The 25,000-nt window shown below is 45.1% G+C and overlaps 2 protein-coding genes across 4 annotated transcripts in view; both read left to right on the plus strand.

Moving 5' to 3' along the window:
• Positions 1 to 25,000, plus strand: part of LOC147031777 (ras-related protein M-Ras-like) — a 787,730-nt gene that overhangs the window by 280,372 nt on the left and 482,358 nt on the right. The window lies entirely within an intron of this gene.
• Positions 5,967 to 9,129, plus strand: LOC147031778 (uncharacterized). The gene has a single exon (XM_085867544.1). It carries the CDS (start codon positions 6,571 to 6,573, stop codon positions 7,390 to 7,392), a length of 822 nt encoding a protein of 273 aa, XP_085723670.1. The 5' UTR covers positions 5,967 to 6,570; the 3' UTR covers positions 7,393 to 9,129.

Here is a 25,000-nt window from a genome sequence, read left to right on the forward strand (position 1 = left end):
TGAGGTGAACGGGTACACGTGCAGCTTGGGGGGTAAAGAGACCCCGGGACCCATTGTGTTAACGCAAATCCTCAGCGTGAATGTCCCGGTGTGTGTGGAAAAAAAGTACGAGTGTGTCGAAATGTGTGGTGAAACGTGCGTGTAGTGTGAGTGTCATGGCGTGCGTGAGTAAAATGGCATGCGTGAGTGCACGCATGGAAATGGACTTCGGACGGTTTCAGACGGGAGATGGGTGTGGCGAGCCTTCTGCGCCATGTAGGGTTAATTTGGTTACCCCGCCGGGTTCGCGCAACGGCGTGCGTGAGGTCCGTGACGCACTTGCGCATGGCCTGCACGTGCGCGTCTGCGCGATCTGGCCCGGAAACGTTCCACGTCGAATTGAAGCCAGCCGCGTGGACGGTTAAAATGGCAGCAAGTGATTGAATTTGGAACGGACGGGTTCCCACGTGGGCACGTGTAAGGGGCATCACGTGCTGCATACCACGTGTTCTGTTCGCGGAACGCGCGGAGCAGATTCCCGGGATGATGCGCGCGTGCCAGCCTGCACGGCAAGCCGCATGGGCTTGATGTGCGAGTGACGTCACCAGGAATCTCGCGGCACGAATGCCGGAGAAACCGCGCACGTAGTCCCGCGTCGGGAATTCCCTGAGAGCGAGCGCTGTTTGGGATGTGCCGGGTGACATCAACGCTGCACAGATCGGCCTTTGGAAGGGACGTTGGCATTGCCCAGAGGGACGAACTGGCGTGCCGAAAACCGCCACCATGGCGTTGCAGGAAGGAAAAAAGAAAAAGCCTCGCTTCCAAGTATACGGCCCTGCAGGATGTGGTGGGCATCCTGTGAATTTGGGCAAAGGAGCACTAGTTAGTGGGATGGGTTAGTTTAGATAGACCGGCTTCATGGGGACATTGGCTGTTCCTCATGGAGCCCGTGGAATGAGTTAGTTGGAGGGATTTTAGGAAAGATTTAGAAAATGGATTTCTGGGGACACGGACAGACATGGAATGTGTCGTGGGGACGTAGCTTAGCTACGTAGAGTAAATGGAACGTGCATTTGGTAAGGGATGACGAGGGAGCACGAGTTAGCGGAATTTAGTTAGGAGAATAGCAGTGTTGGAGTGTATGCGTAATTGCAAAGGAAAAACAAGGGTGTGAAAAATGAGTGTGGGACAGTGGGCCCAAGAGTGAATGGAGCGAATGTGGTATGCATGGTGCGAATGACTGAGCGGGGGGAGGAGTGATTCCCACTCAAGTGACCCCGGGGTCAGTGTAATGTTAGTTAGTGGGTTAGTTAAATTTACCAAAAGGAGGTCGTTTTGTTGTTGGTGTCGAGAGAAGGCACGAAACCCATTTATAGGGGTGCAGGAGTTCATGCACCGGCTGGGAGCGTGGCTGTCGAAAGTTGGGTATTGTTTCGTGGGCACCCCGGGCACCGGACTAGTCGGCCAGAGTAGGCCAAGGGTCCACGGGACCGGGATAGTGTAGTGGGCACGGGCCACCCGCGGAACGGGACCCGTAGCGCCAAAATTCCACGTGGGCATCGGAGGAGGGGGGCAATGTTCGGAAGGGCAACCCCCCGCATTCATAGGGAGCTGGTAGGCACGGAGACAGCCTCAGCGCACGGGGGTGGCGCAGTTAGAGTTTGGCAGAGGGGGAATCCCTGCCAAGTGAGCCACGCTGCCCAGCCACGAAATTGTGCGAGGGCACAGAGGAAAATTTGAGGTCTAGGCCCAAATTTATAATGGACACCAACACAGGTGACGGGAATCATGGTTGTTAGAACCCATAGGTTAAAGTGACAGGCGTTTTGGAAAGCCACAGGGTAGTTTAAAGTGTAATAAATGATAGGGTAGTTAGGGAATGTACCCCTTCGCACCATCCATCCCTTCACTTTCAGTAGGCCGCTGGACTAACTGTGGAGAAGACTGCTGAATTATGTAGGAGGCCATTCTGAGGCTTCGTCGGGCCTCGAGTCTCTCCCTATTCCCCTCCAGACAGGGAACGTAGGGGTTGGGAGTAGGCTAGGTTGACATGATAGGTTAGCCAGACAAGGACAATAAAGTTAGGGAGAGATGATGAGGAGATGTCGTGGTTGGCGCTGTGGTGGGGATGGCGTGGTTGTTGAGATGCGGTTGTGGTTGGTGAGATGCGGTTGTGGTTGTTGAGATGCGGTTGTTCCAAAATAAAGATAGCAAAAGAATAATACTACCTCAAAGATCACAGCCCGGTTACACAAATAATACCCTTTAGACATCGGTGGGGAAATCTAATCTGAACAGACACTTATCGACATAACTGATCTCTGGGAAACCTGAATGGTGTTCTGTGAATTTCCACAACCGTAACAAAAAAAAATATATATATATATATATATATATATATATATATATATATACATATATATATATATATATATATATATATATATATATACATATATATATATATATATATATATATATATATATATTGTTGCGGGGCCGGGACGTCGGCCGCGAGCACAACCGCGAGATGGAGCCACAAGTCGGCTCGACCGATCGCCCGGAATTCAGATCGTGCTTCTCCGGAAAACTCCGGAGAATACGGGTCCTTTGTTTTGGACCATAAAGCGTCAATATTTCCACCACGTGGTACAGGGTTATTTGCCAAATCTTCAAAATACCGAGAGACCATGTGGCGATCTACCGCGTCTTCACACCCTCGACGGAACTCGTACAAAAACGAGCCGCTTAGCGCGCTTGTTCCGTGTGCGATTCCGAGCGGTTTAATCGCCAAGAACCGTCGGTCCAGATGTCCCCTTACGGCGGCACAATGGCCTTGCTAATTTTCCCAGCACACGACACACTCAGTCAATGAAAGAATGGACGCGAACGAATTGAAACATTTAACAATCGGGGTTTATTTATAATGCAATAGGTGGGGAATGAGGTAAGCATGTCTGGCAAGAGCCAAACCGAATAATAGAAAGGCAAATAATGTACAGCAAGCACTTATACAATGACTACTTAGAGGACGGGCCACCGACACACACACACACACACACACACACACACACACACACACACACATATATACACACAAGAAGTAGTGGCTGACACCTTTATTTCGGCCTTCAGCTCAGAGGATAGTGGAGCTGCAGACCATGGTCTATTTTGGACCTGTCCGCCTCGTGCGGTCTTCAAGCGAGACGAGCGAACCAGGACGAGACCAGCCCAGCGTCGTCGAGCTGCGACCTGTGCCCGAGATGTCCAGCGAGCTTCCAGACGCGACCCGCGCTCTCGATGACCAGCAAGCATCGGGATCTGATGAGCGCAGACGCCAGGATCTGATGAGCGCAGACGCCAGGATTGGGCGACAGGATCAGCCCAATCTCTTTACGACGACGAAAACGACGACCACGACAGGAGAGCCCTGTCAGATCGACTGACTCCCCTTTTATGCGCTCCGTGCGCGGCTCGACCCCTCCCCCCTCGGTGCGCTGCCCAGCGCATCGGTAGGTGGGGGCTCGACCTTTCCCCCAGAAAACGCGCGGAGGATGCCGGGAGCTGAGGGTTTTCTCCTCTGCAGCATGTCTGCAACCAACGGTCATTTTGTTGCTGTCGTTGCGGAAGATGAGGTTTCCCTTCTAAAACACCTAACTATTAAAATAAATCACAGCGCATTCACATTGATTCACCCACGAGACAAGCGAAGGAAGCTTTCTATAAAACACATACTTACCGATATAACTAATCTATAGGAGCTGATTGTTGTGTGCGATAGGCTTCCAAATTCGTAAAAAAATAAAAAAATTATATATATATATATATATATATATATATATATATACATATATACATATATATGTATACATATATACATATATATGTATACATATATACATATATATGTATATATATATATATATAAATATATATAAATATATATATATATATATATATATATATATAAATATTTATATTATAATACCAAGCTTGCAAACTAAAAACTCGGCTCGCCGTCACACGATCCCGATGAAACTGCTGTGGCACTTAGCGGACATGCCGACAATGTTTGGGAAGTATTGGCGTTCCATAGTACCACTTGCATTTTGCACAATGCGTATTTTTGTCAATCCCCGTGTACGGTCTGTCGTCTGTTACCAGCTATGTTGTACTGCTATCCCGTGCATGTGCACAGGTATCGCTCGTGTGTATATAGTGTTGTGGTTACCAAATTCGCAAACCACCATTCAGGTCCCTTAGGTGAGGTATCTCGGCAAGTATATGTGTAGTTAGGCCCAAACCCGTTGTCTAGTGGGAATACATGTCATTTATGCGAGCTGCGACTCTTCAGGATAGCCGTTTTTCTTTTACTATCTTTATTTTGGACCAACCGCCATGATCACAACCACAACATCAACCACCAACCACAACCACCGCTTCACCACAACCGCCACGACCTTCCCGTCACACCTCGCCACCGTAGCATCGCCACCGTTCTTGCCCCGCTGTGGGTACCGGTGTTGGACTCATGCAAAACGCGCGTCGAACAGCGTGTACAAAATCACGGATTTTGTGCTTCAAAAACGGATCAAAAACGACACACGCCCACTTTTTGCCGTCCAATCGGTGAGCGAGGGGCGAATTGGCCCCGCCCCCAGGGCGATCGATATATGCAAATTTGTGGATCAAAAAGCCTTCACGCCCACTTTTTCTCGGGCCAATGGGGAGCGAGGTGAAAGGTCTAAGGGAGGGGGTCAAAGGCGAAGTTACGGGGGGATAAAAGGACGGTGTTCGTCAGTCAGGAAAAGGAGAACGAGAACGAGAAGGAGTCGGAACGAGAAGGAGTCGGAACAAAAAGGAGAACGAGAACGAGAAGGAGTCGGAACGGAGGGGACGAGTGTGGAAGTCTGGAGCCCGAAGCCTGCAGTGGCTGGAGAAGCTGAAGAGAGTCGGACGAGGGGGTGCTCGCGTCGGTGCCGGGAGCTGCACGCCCGAGGGAGGCCGGCAGCGCGACCTGGCCGAGGTGGAGACGCACACCAGGGATAATAAAGATCCTCTATACCCCGAGCATCAGCAACCCCCTCCTGTTTCCCCCCCCGCTGAGATAGTGCGACCAAGGGGGCCCCGTTCCCACCCCCTACCAGACACCGTCCACGAGGCCCGCGGGTTGCGGGGCCATCGCCGCTCCGCGTCTCATCACCAGACGGGTAGGCCCAACCCGGTCTCGGCCTCAGGCCTGCCTCATTCTTGAGGGTATTTCTTTTCCTTGGTTTTGGGTATGTGTTGTCGGCGCCGTCTGTGAAGTAGAATTGTATAAGTGTTGCCGTGTGCTCGGTAGTCGGTATTAGCTCTGCACTGTGTTTTCACTTTTATGTTTGCTTTTTGTGTAAATGGAATTGTGTTTTCTTTTTTTGTGTGCATTTGGTGGAATTGTATTTGTGTGCTTCCCGTGTGCCGCGAATAAATGTGCTTTATTGTTGAACTGTTCTCCCGCTTCGCTTCGTCTTTTCCTCCATTGAATCCCCATCTTGCTTCACGTAAAGGGTTGGTAGTGGGCTGAATACGCCCGATAATTAATCGAACCGTCGAGGTCGACGATAACACCGCTCGGTTATTCTGATAGTACGGAACGGGTCGCTTAAGTGGCCCGTGTCCGAAGTCGACCTGCGGCGAGGTGCGATCACCCGGTCTACCCTCCGCGTGGGTACTTAGGTAGTTCGAATTTGGCGAGCAACCCTATCCCACGTGGGGGCTGATTGGCTCTATCGCGGTGAGACCGAAAGGTCCACCCGTGACTGGTTCCCGGCGTTAGTCCGAGAGGGTCACGACTGGATTGTCCGTCCGGTGGGCGACGTGCCGCGATTCGAGTTACGTGGCCGTCAGCACGCCGGCGGGCGCGAAGACCGCAACAATATATATATATATGTATATATATATATATATATGTATATATATATATATATATATATATATTCTTCCTTGTTTCTTCCCCTCAGGCCCAGTTGAAAATGAAAGTATATGATACTTCAAAGCAATTGATGGTCGTTCCCTGTGTTCCCTGTCATGGCTCGGTTAGAATGATTGTATAATACATTACAAATGCTGATTTTCGAACCTATATGCCATACGTACATGTACATTGTTGCTCATATCTCAGAAACTATTGGAGTGCCCATCACGGAACTTGTGTGTGGGCTTCTTGACATCATAAGGTACCTCTGGGATGAATTTGAGGAAATTTGAAGGATACATTTTTTGGGGATTCACGGTTGAAGTTTATATTTTGTGATGACTTTTTTGTGGTTGGAGTTGGGAGGGTGTTGCCCAGACAAATTCATAGGGCATGAAGATACCTTTAAAATGACACCAAAACCAGCTCTCTAGGTGTTATACTTTTAGAGATATGGCCATTTGAATTCGCGACGTCATGCTAATTTGTCCAGGGTTCGTTGGTCTGTGTCTCACTGGTTGGGAGGCTGTTAGCAAAAATGTTTGGGTTCTTGCCGTTTTTCATGGGTCCCAGTTGGTTCCCAAAGTTTTACAAAAATCTGAGAGATGACGGCAGATTCTTTGATGATTTGACATGGAATGACCCAGCTCCATTCCACCCAAGAGGAGGCTGACACCAGGATGCTCCCACATGCACATTACATCAGCACCCAAGGCATCAGAAGCATCATCATCAAAAGCCCAGACACTGACGTGTTTGTTATTTGTGTGGCACTTGTATCGCACCTTGTGGGTTCCCAGTTGTATTTCCACACTGGCAGAGACAACAATGTACATACCATTGACTTACAGGCCATACAGCAGGAGCTTGGAGATGACATCGCAAAAGCCATCATCGGTCTCCACTGTTTCACAGGATGCGATTCTGTAAGTTCCTTTTATGGCAAAGGGAAAACAAAAGCAATCAAACTTCTCACCCAAAATAAATCCTTTTCCCATGCGTGTCAAATGCTTGGCGAGTCTTTCTCCATAACAGACGAGCTTGTTTCTTTACTAGAGGATTTCGTTTGCAAGCTTTACAGCCAGCAGGAGTACAGTCATGTCAACGATGCACGGTATTCTATGTTTTCAATGGCTACAAGAAACGAAAGTGTCATGCCACCAAACCGAGATGCCCTCATCAAACAAGTACAACGAGCCAACTTCCAGGCAGCTGTTTGCAAGCGCAGCTTTGACAATCACCCAGATATCCCATCACCAGCTGGACATGGTTGGAAATTGATCGATGGCAGCCTCTCAATAAACTGGATGGAAATGCAACCTGCTCAACAGAGCATTCTTGAACTCTCATGCTGCACCTGCAAGAAGTCCAAGTGCAAAGCATCAGATGCAGATGACCAGTGTTGTGTGTCTTTGGGGCTATGTTGTACCGAACTGTGCGAGTGCAAGAAAGAACTGTGACAGCATGCATGTACGCGATGACGATGCTGAAGAAAGTGAAGAAGAAATGGATGAAGTTGGAGATATCTGCTTCGATGAAGAAAACTTTGAAGAGGAAGAATCTTTTTAATGGTAAGGTAAACTTACATGGGATTATAACTCCGGAATACTGTATAAAGAAACCATTTTAAACAGCATATCTGTTGCTCTCACTTGCAACACCCACATTCCCTTTTAATGGGGGACTATGGGAGGTAGATATTTTTTGTTTTTTGTTATTTTCCCCATACAATATTAATCTTGTTGGATCCATACATTCTTCCTCTAGAAAATTACCAAACATTACTTTTTAAGTGCAATTTAACAACCCTGGTCTCATTTTTTTTACAAATAGTCCGGCAGATATGTGAAAAAAATGTGCCTTTCGTGATACAAGCATGAAATTTGGCACACTGTTCGGGCAGTATCTTACAAAGATTTTTGGATATAGCGACATTCCAGATTCTTCCCAGAGCCAAAATGGCGCCCATTTTACAAAATAGCCGATTTTGTGTTGTACAAGGAGGATACATGTGGATACAACTATATTTAAGAAGCATACCAGTGGTTTTATTTAACTAAATATAGATTCTAGCAAATAAGAAATAGCAAATAAAGGTGACAAAGCATGAATAAACCATTTATTTGGTCATTTTTTGGTGCATTTTTGCATGGTTTTCTACAACAAACTCTTCAAAAAACTGTTATCAAGCACCATGGAATGACTGTTGTTCATTTAACACTTGAACTCAGAGGAAGTGCTTCTGTTTGATCCTAACATCAACTTACAGAGTCAAAATTATACAGTGGAACCTCTAGATCCAGGTAACAGAGTCTACTATGATGCATGGATACATGTGTACATGTTACATAATTATCATCTGTGATCTCTCTTGTTCCAGTTCTACTCTCTTGTACACTCCCCACCACAGTGACATAGAGCTGTGCACTGGAGTGCAGCCTTGACACACTTGCACTGTCCTCTGCATCCCTTTTTGCAGCCACACCTTAGTAGTTGCCGACATGCCTCAGTTGCCTCTGGGAAGGTTGACCAGCATATGTCCCAGCCATTATCGGTGTGAACCCACCCCCAGTCACTGGGCGATGGGAGCTCTGGTGTGGACACCATCATCTGGCCCCAACAGTAGCCGGCTTGGTAGGTAGCTCTCTTGATGTGCTGTTTCAGGGCTTCACGAGTTGGTGGGAGAGCATCTATTGATCTGCCATTCTGGGTGAACAGATGCTTGCGACACTCATTGACATGTTCCTGGCTACTGGTGCGATCATAGAGCACAACAACAAAACGCTCCAGTGCATCTATGTGGTCATCTATGGCTGAAGGAGTTGGCGTGGCAGCCAAGGCACAGAATGCTGCAGCGACATGAGTGACCTCATCACAGGCTTTCCAGGTTTCCCATTCTTTTTTCTTCCCCCTGCCTCCGAAGCTTGAAATGGTGTCGCATCCAGTGAGGGCATGGAAGAATGGCAAACCTCGACACTTGTTCGGTCCCAGTGCCACAGACATCTCGTGAGCTGCCAAGAACCTGAAGTTCTTTCCTGTGCCAAAAGCAACCCAGAGCTCATCAATGTCCAGACGTCCAGCTGCTGTCACCACAAGGACCACGACATCAGTGTCTACTGTACGGATCGACACTTTGCTGTATCCCTGCCTCACAGCGTCTTCAGCATGGAGTAGCATTCTTGTGTGTTGTGAGATTGTAAGAGTGGGTGTTGATACAGATGAGTGGCCTGACTGCTCTTGGATCGTGGGACCATTCAGGATCATAGCAACTCCTGCCACGAGAGAATTTGGCACGGATTGTTCTTGGCAGAGGGCGTCAAATGAACCACTAAAGGTTGTCTTCATCTTCAACATGTCTCTTCGGACTATGTTCGCGGCTCTAGCAAGATGAACACCATCACGATCAGCATCGTGTTCACAGGCCTTGTGAAGGGCTGATCCGATGTCCTCGTTGAAAGCTAGCAGAACATCTCGGCCAGGCTTGTGCTCCTCCATGTCCAGAAAATATGTCATGATCCGGTGCTTGAGTTTGGTCGAGTGAACATGTCCAGTCAAGACTGTTCCAAGCTGTTTCAGCCGGTTGTTGTACAGACTTGTTGGGTTTGCCAGCTTGAACACTGGTGCCACAAGAGCGTCCATGCGGGCATCATCAATGTCGGACACCAGTTCTCCGAGAGCTATGCCATGATTGATATCATCCTGGTCATCCAAGGTTCTCTTTGTGTCCCTTGCTTTGTTATAGAGGGAAACCAGACACTTCACATGGTACAGGGCATCTTGCGCCATCATATCTCCAGCACTCAGTTTAGCAATAAGTGGCTTGTCTTCTAGTTTCAGAGCACATTTCCTGACTCGTCTGTCCAGGTCAAAGGTAGAAGCTTTGCACAAAGACTCGTTACCTGCTGGCTTGTCACAAAAGAAACACGTTTCGAGCAGTGACTCTGTGCGATCCACACTCTGACGGGTATACTTTCGTGTCACACGTTTCGAGCAGTGACTCTGTGCGGTCCACACTCTGACGGGTATACTTTCGTGTCACGCCTTCGGTATCCCCACTGGTTGTTTTCCTCTTCTCTGCCCGAATCAATTGAGTTTTGTTGTATTGTAGTCTGCACGAATCATGCCACTTAGCCCTGTGGTGCTGAAAGGTGGACTCAATACCCTCACCATCGTCCAAGCGGGACATGTCGAGAGATTTTGGCAAGCAGTCGATCTCACTGAACCTGAGGAGGTTGTCTGCCAGAGTCTGGTATCCAGACCCTCCTTTGCTTCACTTGGAGTCAGCTGAACAATGAAGAGGCTCAGTGGTGTCCATCTGACACAGCACACATAGGTTCCAGTCTGTCTGGTTAATTGATGTAACAGATGTACTTGGCCCTCGCTGCTGGGGGTCTAATAGTTTAAAATGCTTGGCCATTGTCTTGAACCACCACCAATCAGTCACTGTAAAATTGGAATGAACCACCACCAAGCAGGGGATTAGTCTTTGGGTACACTACAGTGGAGTTATCACCTGAAAACAGAATAGCAGAGTTAAAATGTTTTCAACCACGAACACCAGCCCAGAGGAGATGCATATATACACAATGGCGATCTTGGGTGATTGTCACTCGATGTCCCCAATAGGCCACCATACATTATTTCTTTGCGCTGGACAGGACCATGTTAAACACAAATCAATATGAACACACCATTGTAGTTTGAACATTTCTATTATGCAATCATGAAAATTAATACAGTGAGTACATCAATATCGATTTCGCAAATTTATGCATTTAATCGCGACATTGCCAGCTACCAGTATGTAATTAATGATGGAAATATTCATGGAGTCTAAGTTCCTTTCACCAAATTTGATTTTTGATCTATTTATATTTCCAGAAACAATATTCAGGTAACATTCACATGCGTGATCATATTGCAGAGCTCTTGTTCCAGCCATGCATTATTGCAATGGTAAACTGTTATCTGTGTCCCTCATAGGCCACCGTAGATGCATTTTTTAGTCAAATATGAAGTAGATAATGAAGCATGTGCATACCAGTTGATAATAATCATATTATACTCACTACATTGTGTTTTGCACCAAGCACATATGACTTTGCTGACCTTGTCGGCAGAATTTGTTATTCGTGGCAGCCATTTTGTAAAATGGCCACCATTTTGACCCTAGGGGTAATCTGGAATGTCCCTATATCCAAAATGTTTCCGAAGGGTATGCTCTAACTGTGTACCAAATTTCATGCTTGTATCATCAAAGGCACAAAACTACCAGAATATTTCACATATCTGCCGGACTAAAACCGTAAGTGCTAAAATTCCACTTCCGGTTGTAATTTTTGTCTAAAAATAACCCCTTTTCACTTATTTTCAAGCAGGTTTTACAATTCTAAATAGAGTCTAAGTGTTTCTATATGTTCACAGCATGTCCTGCTACCTATTGAATAAAAAATACTGCCATCTGTTGATCTAAATATTGTCTAAATGCATTCACCCACTGAGCTGCATGTGCTGACATGTAAACAGACATTCGTTACTTCGATCTGCAAAATGTAACGTCGGCCATTTTGATGCTAATCTTTATCGGCTTCTATCGTTTTTCAGCTTTTCATGATTGATCGTAATTTTTTTTAGGTTGTGAGTGGGCTACATCCCTGAAAATTGGCACAATTGTTGATTGTTTTCTGTACTGTGATCTAATGAGAGCATTTTTGGAAAATATCTTCAGTTCAGAATTTATGGTAGTCTGAATAGTTCATCAGCAAGAAAAAAATCACAAAATTTGGCAAACCTTTGCCATGGCAACATGCAAAATATTTTTTTCAAAAGACTCTCCATTGGATCGCAGCTTGCTAAACTATAAACAACTTGGTGATGTTACAGCATGATCTGATATTTGTAAAAGTGTACAAAATTATGAGCAAATTTATATTTTACCTTAGCCCAAATTTAAGGTCATTGACATTTGACCTTGGGTCACTAAAAGATTGACCTTGACTTGTGCCAATTAATGTATTTCTTAAAACTAGACACTTATATGATTATGTTGATACCAAATATGCCATCATTTGTCAAAACATTGGCAAGATAATACCTCTTGAATGTAGTCAGGTCTTTTTGACCCAGAGTCTTCTTCCTCTTTCGGCTTGCTCCCGTTAGGGGTCGCCACAGCGGACCAACCGTCTCCATTTCGCTCTATCCTCCACATCTTCCATTGACACTCCAACCACCCACATGTCCGCCCTCACTGCATCCATGAACCTCTTCTTTGGCCTTCCTCTTCTCCTCCTGCCTGGCGGCTCCATCTTCAACATCCTTCTCCCGATATACTCCGTTTCGCTCCTGTGCACATGTCCAAACCATCTCAATCTCGCCTCTCTCACTTTGTCTCCAAACCGTCCTACCTGCGCTGTCCCTCTAATATACTCATTTCTTATCCTATCCATCCTCGTCACTCCCAACGAGAATCGCAGCATCTTTAACTCTGCCACCTCCAGCTCTGCTTCCTGTCTTTTTGTTAGCGCCACCGCCTCCAAACCATACAACATAGCTGGTCTCACTACCGTCTTGTATACTTTCCCCTTCACTCTTGCAGCTACCCTTCTGTCACAAATCACTCCTGCAACTCTTCTCCACCCACTCCATCCTGCCTGCACTCTCTTTTTCACTTCTCTCCCACACTCTCCGTTACTTTGGACAGTTGATCCCAAGTATTTAAACCAATCCACCTTCCCCACCTCAACTCCTTGCAACTGCACCATACCACCACCCTCCCTCTCATTTACGCACATGTACTCCGTCTTACTCCTTCTGACTAACATTCCCCTTCTCTCCAGTGCGTACCTCCACCTCTCAAGGCTCGATTCAGCCTGCTCCCTACTCTCCCTACAGATCATGATGTCATCCACGAACATCATAGTCCATGGAGACTCCAGTCTGATCTCGTCCGTCAACCTGTCCATCACCATTGCAAACAGGAAAGGGCTCAGAGTCGATCCTTGGTGCAATCCCACTTTAACCTTAAACCGGTCCGTCATTCCTACTGCACACCTCACCGCTGTCACACTGTCCTCATACATATCCTGCACGATCCTCACATACTTCTCCAACACTCCCGACTTCCTCATACAATACCACAACTCCTCTCTTGGCACCCTATCATAAGCTTTCTCTAAATCCACAAGCACACAATGTAACTCTTTCTGGCCTTCCCTATAGTTCTCCATCAACATTCTCAAAGCAAACATCGCATCAGTGGTGCTCTTTCCTGGCATAAACCCATATTGCTGCTCACAGATCGTCACCTCTCCTCTCAACCGAGCTTCCACTACTCTTTCCCACAACTTCATGGTGTGGCTTAACAACTTTATCCCTCTGTAATTTCCACAGCTCTGCACATCACCCTTATTCTTGAAAATCGGAACCAGTACACTTAATCTCCACTCCTCCGGCATCCTCTCACTTTCCAAGACTTTATTAAACAATCTGGTTAACAACCCCACTGCCATCTCTCCGAAGCACTTCCATGCCTCCACTGGTATACCATCTGGGCCAACCGCCTTTCCACTTTTCATCTTCTTCATAGCAGTCCTCACTTCATCCTTACTGATCCACCCCACTTCCAGATTCACTATCTCCACCTCTTCCAACCTTCTCTCTCTCTCATTTTCTTCATTCATCAGCTCCTCAAAGTACTCCATCCACCTTCTCAACACACTCTCCTCGCTCGTCAGCACATTCCCAATTGCGTCCTTTATCACCCTAACCTGCAGCACATCCTTCCGAGCTCGGTCCCTCTGTCTTGCCAATCGGTATAAATCCTTTTCCCCTTCTTTTGTATCCAACTTCTCATACAGCTCGTTATATGCCTTTTCCTTGGCCTTTGCCACCTCTCTTTTTGCTTTTCGACGCCACTCCTTGTACTCCTGCCGACTTTCTTCATCTCTCTGACTATCCCACTTCTTTTTCGCCAACCCCTTCTTCCTTATACTTTCCTGTACTTCCTCATTCCACCACCAAGTCTCCTTATCTTCCTTCCTCTGTCCAGATGTCACACCAAGTACCTTCCGAGCTATCTCCCTCACAACTTCTGCTGTCGTTGCCCAATCATCCCACCCATCTTTACCACCATCCAACGCCTGTCTCACCTCCTCCCTAAATTTCACGCAACAGTCTTCCTCCTTCAGCTTCCACCATCTGGTCCTTGGTTCAGCCCTCACTCTCTTCCTCAACCTCACCTCTAAAGTCATCCTACAGACCACCAATCGATGCTGTCGAGCTACACTCTCCCCTGCCACAACCTTACAGTCACTAATCTCTTTCAGGTTGCATCTCCTACTAAAGATGTAATCCACCTGTGTGCACTTTCCTCCACTCTTGTATGTCACCCTGTGTTCCTCCTTCTTGAAATACGTGTTTACCACTGCCATTTCCATTCTTTTTGCAAACTCTACCACCATTTGCCCTTCCACATTTCTCTTGTTGAGACCGTACCTCCCCATCCCCTCCTCATCCTCTTTATTCCCTTCCCCAACATGTCCAATGAAATCTGCTCCAATCACCACTCTTTCATCCTTGGATACACTCTCCACCACTTCATCTAACTCACTCCAGAAATCTTCTTTATATTCCATCTCACACCCCATATGTGGGGCATATGCACTGATGACATTCATCATCACCCCTTCAATTTCCAACTTCACACTCATCACTCGGTCAGACACCCTCCTCACCTCCAATACCCTCTTGACATAATCTTCCTTCAGGATTACCCCAACACCATTTCTCCTCCCATCCACACCATGGTAGAACAGTTTGAAACCACGTCCAATGCTCCTAGCCTTACTCCCCATCCACTTGGTCTCTTGTACACACAGTATGTCCACCTTTCTTCTCTCCATCATATCAGCCAACTCTCGCCCTTTGCCAGTCATCGTCCCAACATTCAGAGTTCCAACTCTCACCTCCACACTTCTACCCTTCCCCCTCTACCACTGCCTCCAGACTCGCCTTCCCCGTCTCCTTCTCCTCCTTCGCCCAGCAGTAGCACAATTTCCACTGGTACCCTGCTGACCACCGGTACGGTGGTGGTCGTTGGTAACCCGGGCCTCGACCGATCTGGTATGGAAATTCGTTTTGTTGTCCGCATAATGATTTGGCATAGGTTTTTACGCCGGATGCCCTTCCTGACGCAACCCTGGTCGCCTCTTACGACACACAGGGATATGGTACACCTATTCTAACCGGGGCATACACCAACGCCTGTCTCACCTCCTCCCTAAATTTCACGCAACAGTCTGGGTCTGGGTCTCTGGGTCTTTTTGACCCAGAGTACCCCGTTAAAAAAAAAACATTACTTGTTTGACGCATTATTTTTAGGCGGGAATTACTAATTAATGCTCCACTTTTGAGCGTGGGAACAAAGGGGATATTGATAAGACATGCAATACCTATATTTTAAGACATAATATATGTAGTTCCAATGTGGAGACCACAAAAAGCACTTTCTGAAGGGATTTTGACCACATGCCCTATAGTCTAAGTGTGTATAAAATGTCTATATTTGTTTACCTCAAGAGTGTGTATAATGTGTCTATATTTGTTTATCTCACGAGTGTTTGCATAAAATGTCTATATTTGTTTATCTCACGAGTGTTTGCATAAAGTGTCTATATTTGTTTTTAACTCAAGAGTGTGTGTATAGTGTCTATACTTGTTTTCCTCATAAGTGTATGTATGCAGTGTCTATATTTGTTTAACTCAAGAGTGTGTATAAAGTGTCAATATTTGTTAAACTCAAGAGTGTGTGTTTAATGTGTCTATATTTGTTTATTTCAAGAGTGTTTGTCTAAAGTGTCTATATTTGTTTACCTCAAGAGGGTGTGCATAAAGTGTTTATATTTGTTTAACTCGAGTGTTTGTATAAAGTGTCTATATTTGTTTACCTCATAAGTTTGTGTGTAATCTGTCTGTATTTTTTTATCTCACGAGTGTTTGTATAATGTGTCCATATTTGTTTAACTCACGATTTTCATATTTGTAAGCCTGGTGTTGGCGCAGTGGTTAGGGCAGTGGCTTGGGACCCAAAAGGTCCTGAGTTCAAGCCCCGTTGGGACACTGAATTAATATATGTATATGTATATGTATATGTATGTATATATATATATATATATATATATATATATATATATATATATATATATATATATATATATATATATATATATATGTAAATATAAACCAAGTTGAAAACACCAGGGGGTTGACTCAGCCTGCCATCCTTCCGAGGTCGGCAAAGTGAGTACCAGTTGTACTGGGCCCGGTGTATGCGCTGGTTAGAATAGGTGTACCATATCCCTGTGTGTCGTAAGTGGCGACCAGGGTTGCGTCAGGAAGGGCATCCGGCGTAAAAACCTATGCCAAATCATTATGCGATCAACAAAACGAATTTCCATACCGGATCGGTCGAGGCCCGGGTTACCAATGACCGCCACCGGTACCGGTGGTCAGCAGGGTACCAGTGGAAATTGTGCTTCTGCTGGGAGAAGGAGGAGAAGGAGACGGGAAGGCGAGTCCGGAGGCAGTGGGAGAGGGGGAAGTGTAGAAGTGTGGAGGTGAGAGTTGGAACTCTGAATGTTGGGACGATGACTGGCAAAGGGCGTGAGTTGGCTGATATGATGGAGAGAAGAAAGGTGGACATACTGTGTGTACAAGAGACCAAGTGGATGGGGATTAAGGCTAGGAGCATTGGAGGTGGTTTCAAACTGTTCTACCATGGTGTGGATGGGAGGAGAAATAGTGTCGGGGTAATCCTGAAGGAAGATTATGTCAAGAGGGTATTGGAGGTGAGGAGAGTGTCTGACCGAGTGATGAGTGTGAAGTTGGAAATTGAAGGGGTGATGATGAATGTCATCAGTGCATATGCCCCACATATGGGGTGTGAGATGGAGTATAAAGAAGATTTCTGGAGTGAGTTAGATGAAGTGGTGGAGAGTGTATCCAAGGATGAAAGAGTGGTGATTCGAGCAGATTTCAATGGGCATGTTGGGGAAGGGAATAAAGAGGATGAGGAGGTGATGGGTAGGTACGGTCTCAACAAGAGAAATGTGGAAGGGCACATGGTGGTAGAGTTTGCAAAAAGAATGGAAATGGCAGTGGTAAATACATATTTCAAGAAGAAGGAGGAACACAGGGTGACATACAGAGTGGAGGAAAGTGCACACAGGTGGATTACATCTTAAGCAGGAGATGCAACCTGAAAGAGATGAGTGACTGTAAGGTGGTGACAGGGGAGAGTGTAGCTCGACAGCATCGATTGGTGGTCTGTAGGATGATTTTAGAAGTGAGGTTGAGGAAGAGAGTGAGGGCTGAACCAAGGACCAGATGGTGGAAGCTGAAGGAGGAAGACTGTTGCATGAAATTTAGGGAGGAGGTGAGACAGGTGTTGGATGGTGGTAAAGATGGGTGGGATGATTGGGCAACGACAGCAGAAGTTGTGAGGGAGATAGCTCGGAAGGTACTTGGTGTGACATCTGGACAGAGGAAGGAAGATAAGGAGACTTGGTGGTGGAATGAAGAAGTACAGGAAAGTATAAGGGAGAAGGGGTTGGCGAAAAAGAAGTGGGATAGTCAGAGAGATGAAGAAAGTCGGCAGGAGTACAAGGAGTGGCGGCGAAAGGCAAAAAGAGAGGTGGCAAAGGCCAAGGAAAAGGCATATGATGAGCTGTATGAGAAGTTGGATACAAAAGAAGGGGAAAAGGATTTATACCGATTGGCATGACAGAGGGACTGAGCTGGGAAGGATGTGCTGCAGGTTAGGGTGATAAAGGACGCAAATGGGAATGTGCTGACGAGCGAGGAGAGTGTGTTGAGAAGGTGGATGGAGTACTTTGAGGAGCTGATGAATGAAGAAAATGAGAGAGAGAGAAGGTTGGAAGAGGTGGAGATAGTGAATCTGGAAGTGGGGTAGATCAGTAAGGATGAAGTGAGGACTGCTATGAAGAAGATGAAAAGTGGAAAGGCGGTAAGCCCAGATGGTATACCAGTGGAGGCATGGAAGTGCTTAGGAGAGATGGCAGTGGGGTTGTTAACCAGATTGTTTAATAAAGTCTTGGAAAGTGAGAGGATGCCGGAAGAGTGGAGATTAAGTGTACTGGTTCCAATTTTCAAGAATAAGGGTGATGTGCAGAGCTGTGGAAATTACAGAGGGATAAAGTTGTTAAGCCACACCATGAAGTTGTGGGAAAGAGTAGTGGAAACTAGGTTGAGAGGAGAGGTGACGATCTGTGAGCAACAATATGGGTTTATGCCAGGAAAGAGCACCACTGATGCAATGTTTGCTTTGAGAATGTTGATGGAGAAGTATAGGGAAGGCCAGAGGAGTTACATTGTGTGTTTGTGGATTTAGAGAAAGCTTATGATAGGGTGCCAAGAGAGGAGTTGTGGCATTGTATGAGGAAGTCTGGAGTGGTGGAGAAGTATGTGAGGATCGTGCAAGATATGTATGAGGACAGTGTGACAGCGGTGAGGTGTGCGGTAGGAATGACCGACCGGTTTAAGGTAAAAGTGGGATTGCACCAAGGATCGACTCTGAGCCCTTTCCTGTTTGCAATGGTGATGGACAGGTTGACGGACGAGATCAGACTGGAGTCCCCATGGACGATGATGTTCGCGGATGACATCATGATCTGTAGGGAGAGTAGGGAGCAGGCTGAGGTGAGCCTCGAGCGGTGGAGGTACGCTCTGGAGAGAAGGGGAATGAGAATGATAGCAAGTCGGAGTAAGACGGAGTACATGTGCGTAAATGAGAGGGAGGGTGGTGGTATGGTGCGGTTGCAAGGAGTTGAGGTGGGGAAGATGGATTGGTTTAAATACTTGGGATCAACTGTCCAAAGTAACGGAGAGTGTGGGAGAGAAGTGAAAAAGAGAGTGCAGGCAGGATGGAGTGGGTGGAGAAGAGTTGCAGGAGTGATTTGTGACAGAAGGGTAGCTGCAAGAGTGAAGGGGAAGTATATAAGACGGTAGTGAGACCAGCTATGTTGTATGGTTTGGAGGCGGTGACACTAACAAAAAGACAGGAAGCGGAGCTGGAGGTGGCAGAGTTAAGGATACTGCGATTCTCATTGGGAGTGACGAGGATGGATAGGATAAGAAATGAGTATATTAAAGGGACAGCGCTGGTAGGACGGTTTGGAGACAAAGTGAGAGAGGCGACATTGAGATGGTTTGGACATGTGCACAGGAGGGAAGCGGAGTATATCGGGAGAAGGATGTTGAAGATGGAGCCGCCAGGCAGGAGGAGAAGAGGAAGTCCAAAGAAGAGGTTCATGGATACGGTGAGGGCGGACATGCGGGTGGTTGGAGTGTCAATGGAAGATGTGGAGGATAGAGCGAAATGGAGACTGTTGATCCGCTGTGGCGACCCCTAACGGGAGCAAGCCGAAAGAGGAAGAAGAAAAAGAGATATATATATATATATATATATATATATATATATATATATATATATATATATATATATATATATATATATATATATATATATATCTATATATATATATATATATATATATATATCTATATATATATATATATATATATATATATATATATATATATATATATATATATATATATATATATATATATATATATATATATATATATATATATCTGTACATATTTATATATCTTCTTCTTCTTCTTTTGGCTGCTCCCGTTAGGGGTCGCCACAGCGGATCATCCAAATGATCCGCATGGTGATTTGGCACATTTTTTACACCGGATGCACTTCCTGACGCAATCCTGGTCGCCTCTTGCGACACAGGGATCTGGTACACCTATTTTTAACCGGGGTATACACCGGCCCAGTACACTGGTACTCATTTCGCCGACCTTGGAAGGATGACAGGCTGAGTCAACCCCCTGGTGTATTAATTCAGTGGCTCAACGGGGCTTGAACTCAGGACCTTTTGGATCCTAAGCCGCTGCCCTAACCACTGCGCCAACACCAGGCTCATATACATATATATATATATTGTTGCGAATTCGCGCCCGCCGGCGTGCGAGCGGCCACGTAACTCGAATCGCGGCAAGTCGCCCACCGGACAGACAATTCCGTCGTGACCCTCTCGGACTAACGCCGGGAACTAGTCACGGGTGGGCCTTTCGGCCTCACCACGATCGTGCCAATCGGCCCCCCGCGTGGGATAGGGTTGTTCGCCAAATTCGACCTACCTAAGTACCCACACGGAGGGTAGACCAGGCGATCGCACTTCGCCGCAGGTCGACTTCGGACACGGGCCACTTTAAGCGGCCCGTTCCGTACTATTGGGATAACCGAGCGGTGTTATCGTCAACCTCAACGGTTCCGATTATTTATCGGGCGTATTTAGCCCACTACCGACCCTTTAGTTGAAGTAAGATGGAGATTCAATTAAAGAAAAGACGAAGCGAAACGGGAAAAACAGTTCAACATAAGGCACATTTATTCCGCGGCAAACGGAAAGCACACATATACAATTACCACAATTATGCACCAAAAGCAAATGTAAAAGAAACACAACAATTATGCACCAAAAGCAATTGCAACAAAAGAAACACAACAATTATGCACCAAAAGCAATTGCAACAAAAGAAACACTACAATGCAGATCTACTACCGACTACGCGAGCACACGGCAACACTTACACAGTTTTACTTTATAGACGGCGCCGACAACACATATACTCAAAAGCAAAAGAAAGGGGGCCACCCTCTACGACAAGGGGGCAGACGGGCCTGGGGCCGAGGCCTACCCGTCTTGTGATGAGCCGCAAAATGGCGGCGGTGCCCCGACTCCGCGCTCCTCCGCGGGTTTCGTTGGCACTGCTTGGAATGGGGTGGGAACGGGGCCCCCTTTTCGCACTATCTCAGCGTGGGGGGAAACAGGGGGGGTTGTTGATGCTTTGGGGAAAGAGGATAGCTGGCTTTCTTGGGTCCCACGACGAGCGACTCCACTGCGCCCTCGACCGCGTTCCCAGCTTCCCCTCTCTGCAGCTCCCCAACAGACTCCGAACCCCGACGGACCGACTCTCCTCCAGACCCGTCTTGACTGCTGCTGCCACACTTCGCCACCGCTACACCTCTCCAACTCGCCCTAGCCCGAAACAGAAAACTGACTGAATTCGCCCCGCGCTCGGCGCTTTATAGTGGTGTAGGAGATCCCATATGCAGATTTTCGGATCAGGATGGGCTCGGGGGCGGAGCCACGCTCGCCCATTGGACGGAGGAAAAGTGGGCGTGAATCATTCCTGATCCGACTTCCCCTCGGAAAGGCCGCTTTTTGCACCCGAGGCTCGGCGCGCGTCCCGCACGAGGCCAGGACAGCCTGACGCTCAGCGTTCACAAGCGGTGTGGGAATGGCCGTAGAAGGAGAGGCGAAGGTGGTGGAGGGTTTATTGTGGCGGTCATGGCCATGGCGACGCTTGGAATGGCGGTGATGCGATGGTTGCGAGAGCGGGTTGTGAAGGTAAAGGCCGTGGCTGTTGGCGTTGTTGTTGTTGTGAAGCGGCGTTGCGGTTGGTGGTTGTTGTGTGATGGCGGTTGAGACGTGGTTGGTTCAAAATAAAGATAGAACAGAAAAACGGCTATCTTAAAGGGTCGCAGCCCGAATGAATGACATTTATTCCCTCGAAACAACGGGTTTGGGGCTAACTCCACATGTACTTACAGAGATATCTTACCTACGGGACCTGAATGGTGGTTTGCGAATTTCCTCAACCACAACAATATATATATATATATATATATATATATATATATATATATATATATATGTATGTATGTATATATATATATATATATATATATATATATATGTATATATATATATATATATATATATGTATATATATATATATATATATATATATATATATATATGTGCATATGTATATGTTTTTTTTATACCTATGTATATATGTGTGTGTATATGTATATATGGTGAGGAGAGGTGCTGAGAGAGGAGGTTGGTTGGGGGCAATATGAGAGGAGTAAGGAGAGGGGAAAAACAGGGCAGGAGCTCAGAAGAAGTAGATTTAAGGGGTTGGGATGAATTTGCACTGAAGTTGAAAAGAAAAAACAAAGAATGATTGATGGAAGACAAACCTGCATTGAAAAATCGTATTTTAAAATTTGTACGGAAGAAATACATTTACATACATTGGAAGATGTATGGAGTGCAGAACAATTCAGAGAATGGAGGAAGGAAGCATTGTTACAGGTGGAATTTTCAACATGGGATGAAATAAAGGTCGAATTGAAAGAAATCAGGTTTTTGAAGAAGCAGGGCATGGCAGAGAGTGGAAGTCGAATCATTGTAAGAGACCTTTTTTGAGGATTCGGGAGGATGGGGGGGGGGGCAGAGTAAAGGAAGAGTTTAAAGAAAAAAAGTAGTGAAGGTGAGTGGTGAATACTTTCACGATCAAAGTGGGATTGGAAATGTGGAAAGAGGCGAAGAAGAAGAAGAAGAAGAAGAAGAAGAAGAAGAAGAAGAAGAAGAAGAAGAAGAAGAAGAAGAAGAAGAAGAAGAAGAAGAAGAAGAAGAAGAAGGAATCTGACTGTTTATGACCTTGAAGCAATCGCTCCAAACCCATTTGGAAGGGTTATTACTGCTATGCTAATTAATGGATCAAAACCTAAACAAAGTAAATGTCACAGACACCTTTACATTAGCACAATACACACAAGAACCTTAAACAACAGCTATTTTGATTGATGGGCTCAGGTGTATTTCTCAAATACCATTGCAGGTTGTTTGCATCCAAGAGCACCATATCACTCATGATGAAGACATTCTATACAAAGAACTTAATGACGGATGGCAGCTTATTACATCATTAGCCAACAAAAATCAATGCAACACCATGATTGGTGTCGTTGGGATGCTTCTTTGTCAATGCACAGGAAAGTCAATAAAATCTGCTGTGAAAATTATCTCAAGAATCATAATAGCAACAACTAATGGAAATCCTGAGCTAACTGATAGCCTCGCCATTATATTCCAACAAATGCATGAGGTGAGAGTGAGGTGAAAGAGTTTTACAAAGGCTTAAGTCAGGAAATGACTCATGTTCCGAAATGCAACATTTGTCAATTGGTGGTGATTTCAATGCTAAACTCAGTTTGCCTTTCATAAACACATTTCACAGAAACAAATCATAATAGTCAATATCTTATTTAGTTTTTTTTTTAAACGAAATTGTATTATTAACAGATAATCAAATGTTAAAAAAACATGGTAAACTGAGGACATTTACATGGAAATGCAAGGATACAAAGTACCAGCTGAATTATATTATTAAGAGATCAAAATGGAGAAATGGAATTACAAATACAAAGGCATATGATTATTTTAAGAGCATTGGCTCCGACCTTCATATTTTCACATCAAAGTTGGTCTACGTGCACCAGAATCAAATACCACTAATATGCTAAAACTCTACTGGAAAGTTCTAGATTCAAATTAAGATACAAGGACATATTACAATTGAAGTTAGAAATCTTTTTTTTCGGCCTTGTGTGGCGAACAAGATATAAACAACCCTTGTGATGAATATTCATTACTTGTAAATCATGAAAACGCTTCTGAGATTAAGCCAAAAAGAAAATCAACAGTTTGCAGGTTCAGTGCTTATTATGATGATGAAATTGTCAAAATAGGGGGGGGGGGGAAATGAAAGTTTCTCCAGATGAAGTAAAATTTAAATCTAATGAAAGAAAAGCTAAAACGGCATGTGTGAATGCTGAAGCCACTACCGAGATGAAATGTTTGAGGAAATGAATGTCTCCTTAAATATGTTTATGAATGGAAGCGATGCCTGGAAGATTACAGGAGGAAATCTTGAAATACAATAGGATTGATGCTAAAGGCCTTAAAGATTGCCTGTACTTGTGGAAAATTCATTTTTAGCTCGCCTGTTCGAAGAACAGAGAGCTATAGCGATACCCCCGGCGTGAGCGTCAGCGTCAGCATGAGCATGAAAATGTTAAAGTTTTTGGTGCAAGTTATTTCCTTTCTAATGTTTTTATCTACCACACTATTTTTTACTGATTACAATATACAAATACATATATTGCTTTAAAATTATTTGTATCAGACTTCACTGCAATGCTTTATAAAAAATATAATTAGACTAGTCTTTTAAATACGATAAATGTATAAACAGGCGAGCATTGGGTGGCTTTGACACCAACTCTGGTTAAAATTTACTTGGAGAAGCACATTAGTGTAATTAATGAGGATGAGCCCATAGTTGAAAATATAGTGATGAAGACCGACTGAAAAGTACTGATCATTTAACTATGAAAGAACTTAAAGATGTTCTTAAAGTTACAAATCATGGAAAAGCAACTAGGTTTGAGGAAATACCTTCAGAATTTCGGGAAATAAAATATTTTTTCCTCATCCTGCTTCATCTATACATCCCTATTTTGTATGTGCATGAATACAATAAAATAAAATAAAAACCCTGATGCCTTCACGGTGGAGTTCTTGCTCCCAAGCAAGGAAACCGAAGTATGGTTGAAAATTTTATTTTACACATATTTCTCTTAAGAGTTACAACCGTATTATTTTAGTTGTGTGAAAATATTGAAAAACTTAATTGATGGAATCGAAACGGTTTCAAAAAGGGAATGGGCACCACTGGTATCATCCTTTTGCTCTCCGATGTCTCCTTGACAGCACGATATAACTCATAATCTCCCACCTTTCCTCACCTTTATTGACTTCACAAAAAGCATTTGATTGTATCCATTGTTGTCAATTGTTTAGAAATATTCGATCGTGTCATCTCTAAAAAGATGGTTAATGCTATCAAGGTCATTTATGAGGACAATGAATCATTATTGTTTTGACACCGATGGAGAAACAAAATCTTTCAATATATTAGCTGGTGTAGTACAAGGAGATGCCTTTGTTCCATTTGAATTTGTAATAACACTTCACTTTGTCATGAGAATGACAATGAAACACAAAACAGAGTTCAGATTTATCATTCAACCTCTGAATGAAGATATCCTGCTAA

The sequence above is a fragment of the Eptatretus burgeri genome, chromosome 2 (genome assembly GCF_056783735.1).
Source record: "Eptatretus burgeri isolate ZD-2024b chromosome 2, Ebu_testis_v1, whole genome shotgun sequence".
NCBI classification, from domain to species: domain Eukaryota; kingdom Metazoa; phylum Chordata; class Myxini; order Myxiniformes; family Myxinidae; genus Eptatretus; species Eptatretus burgeri.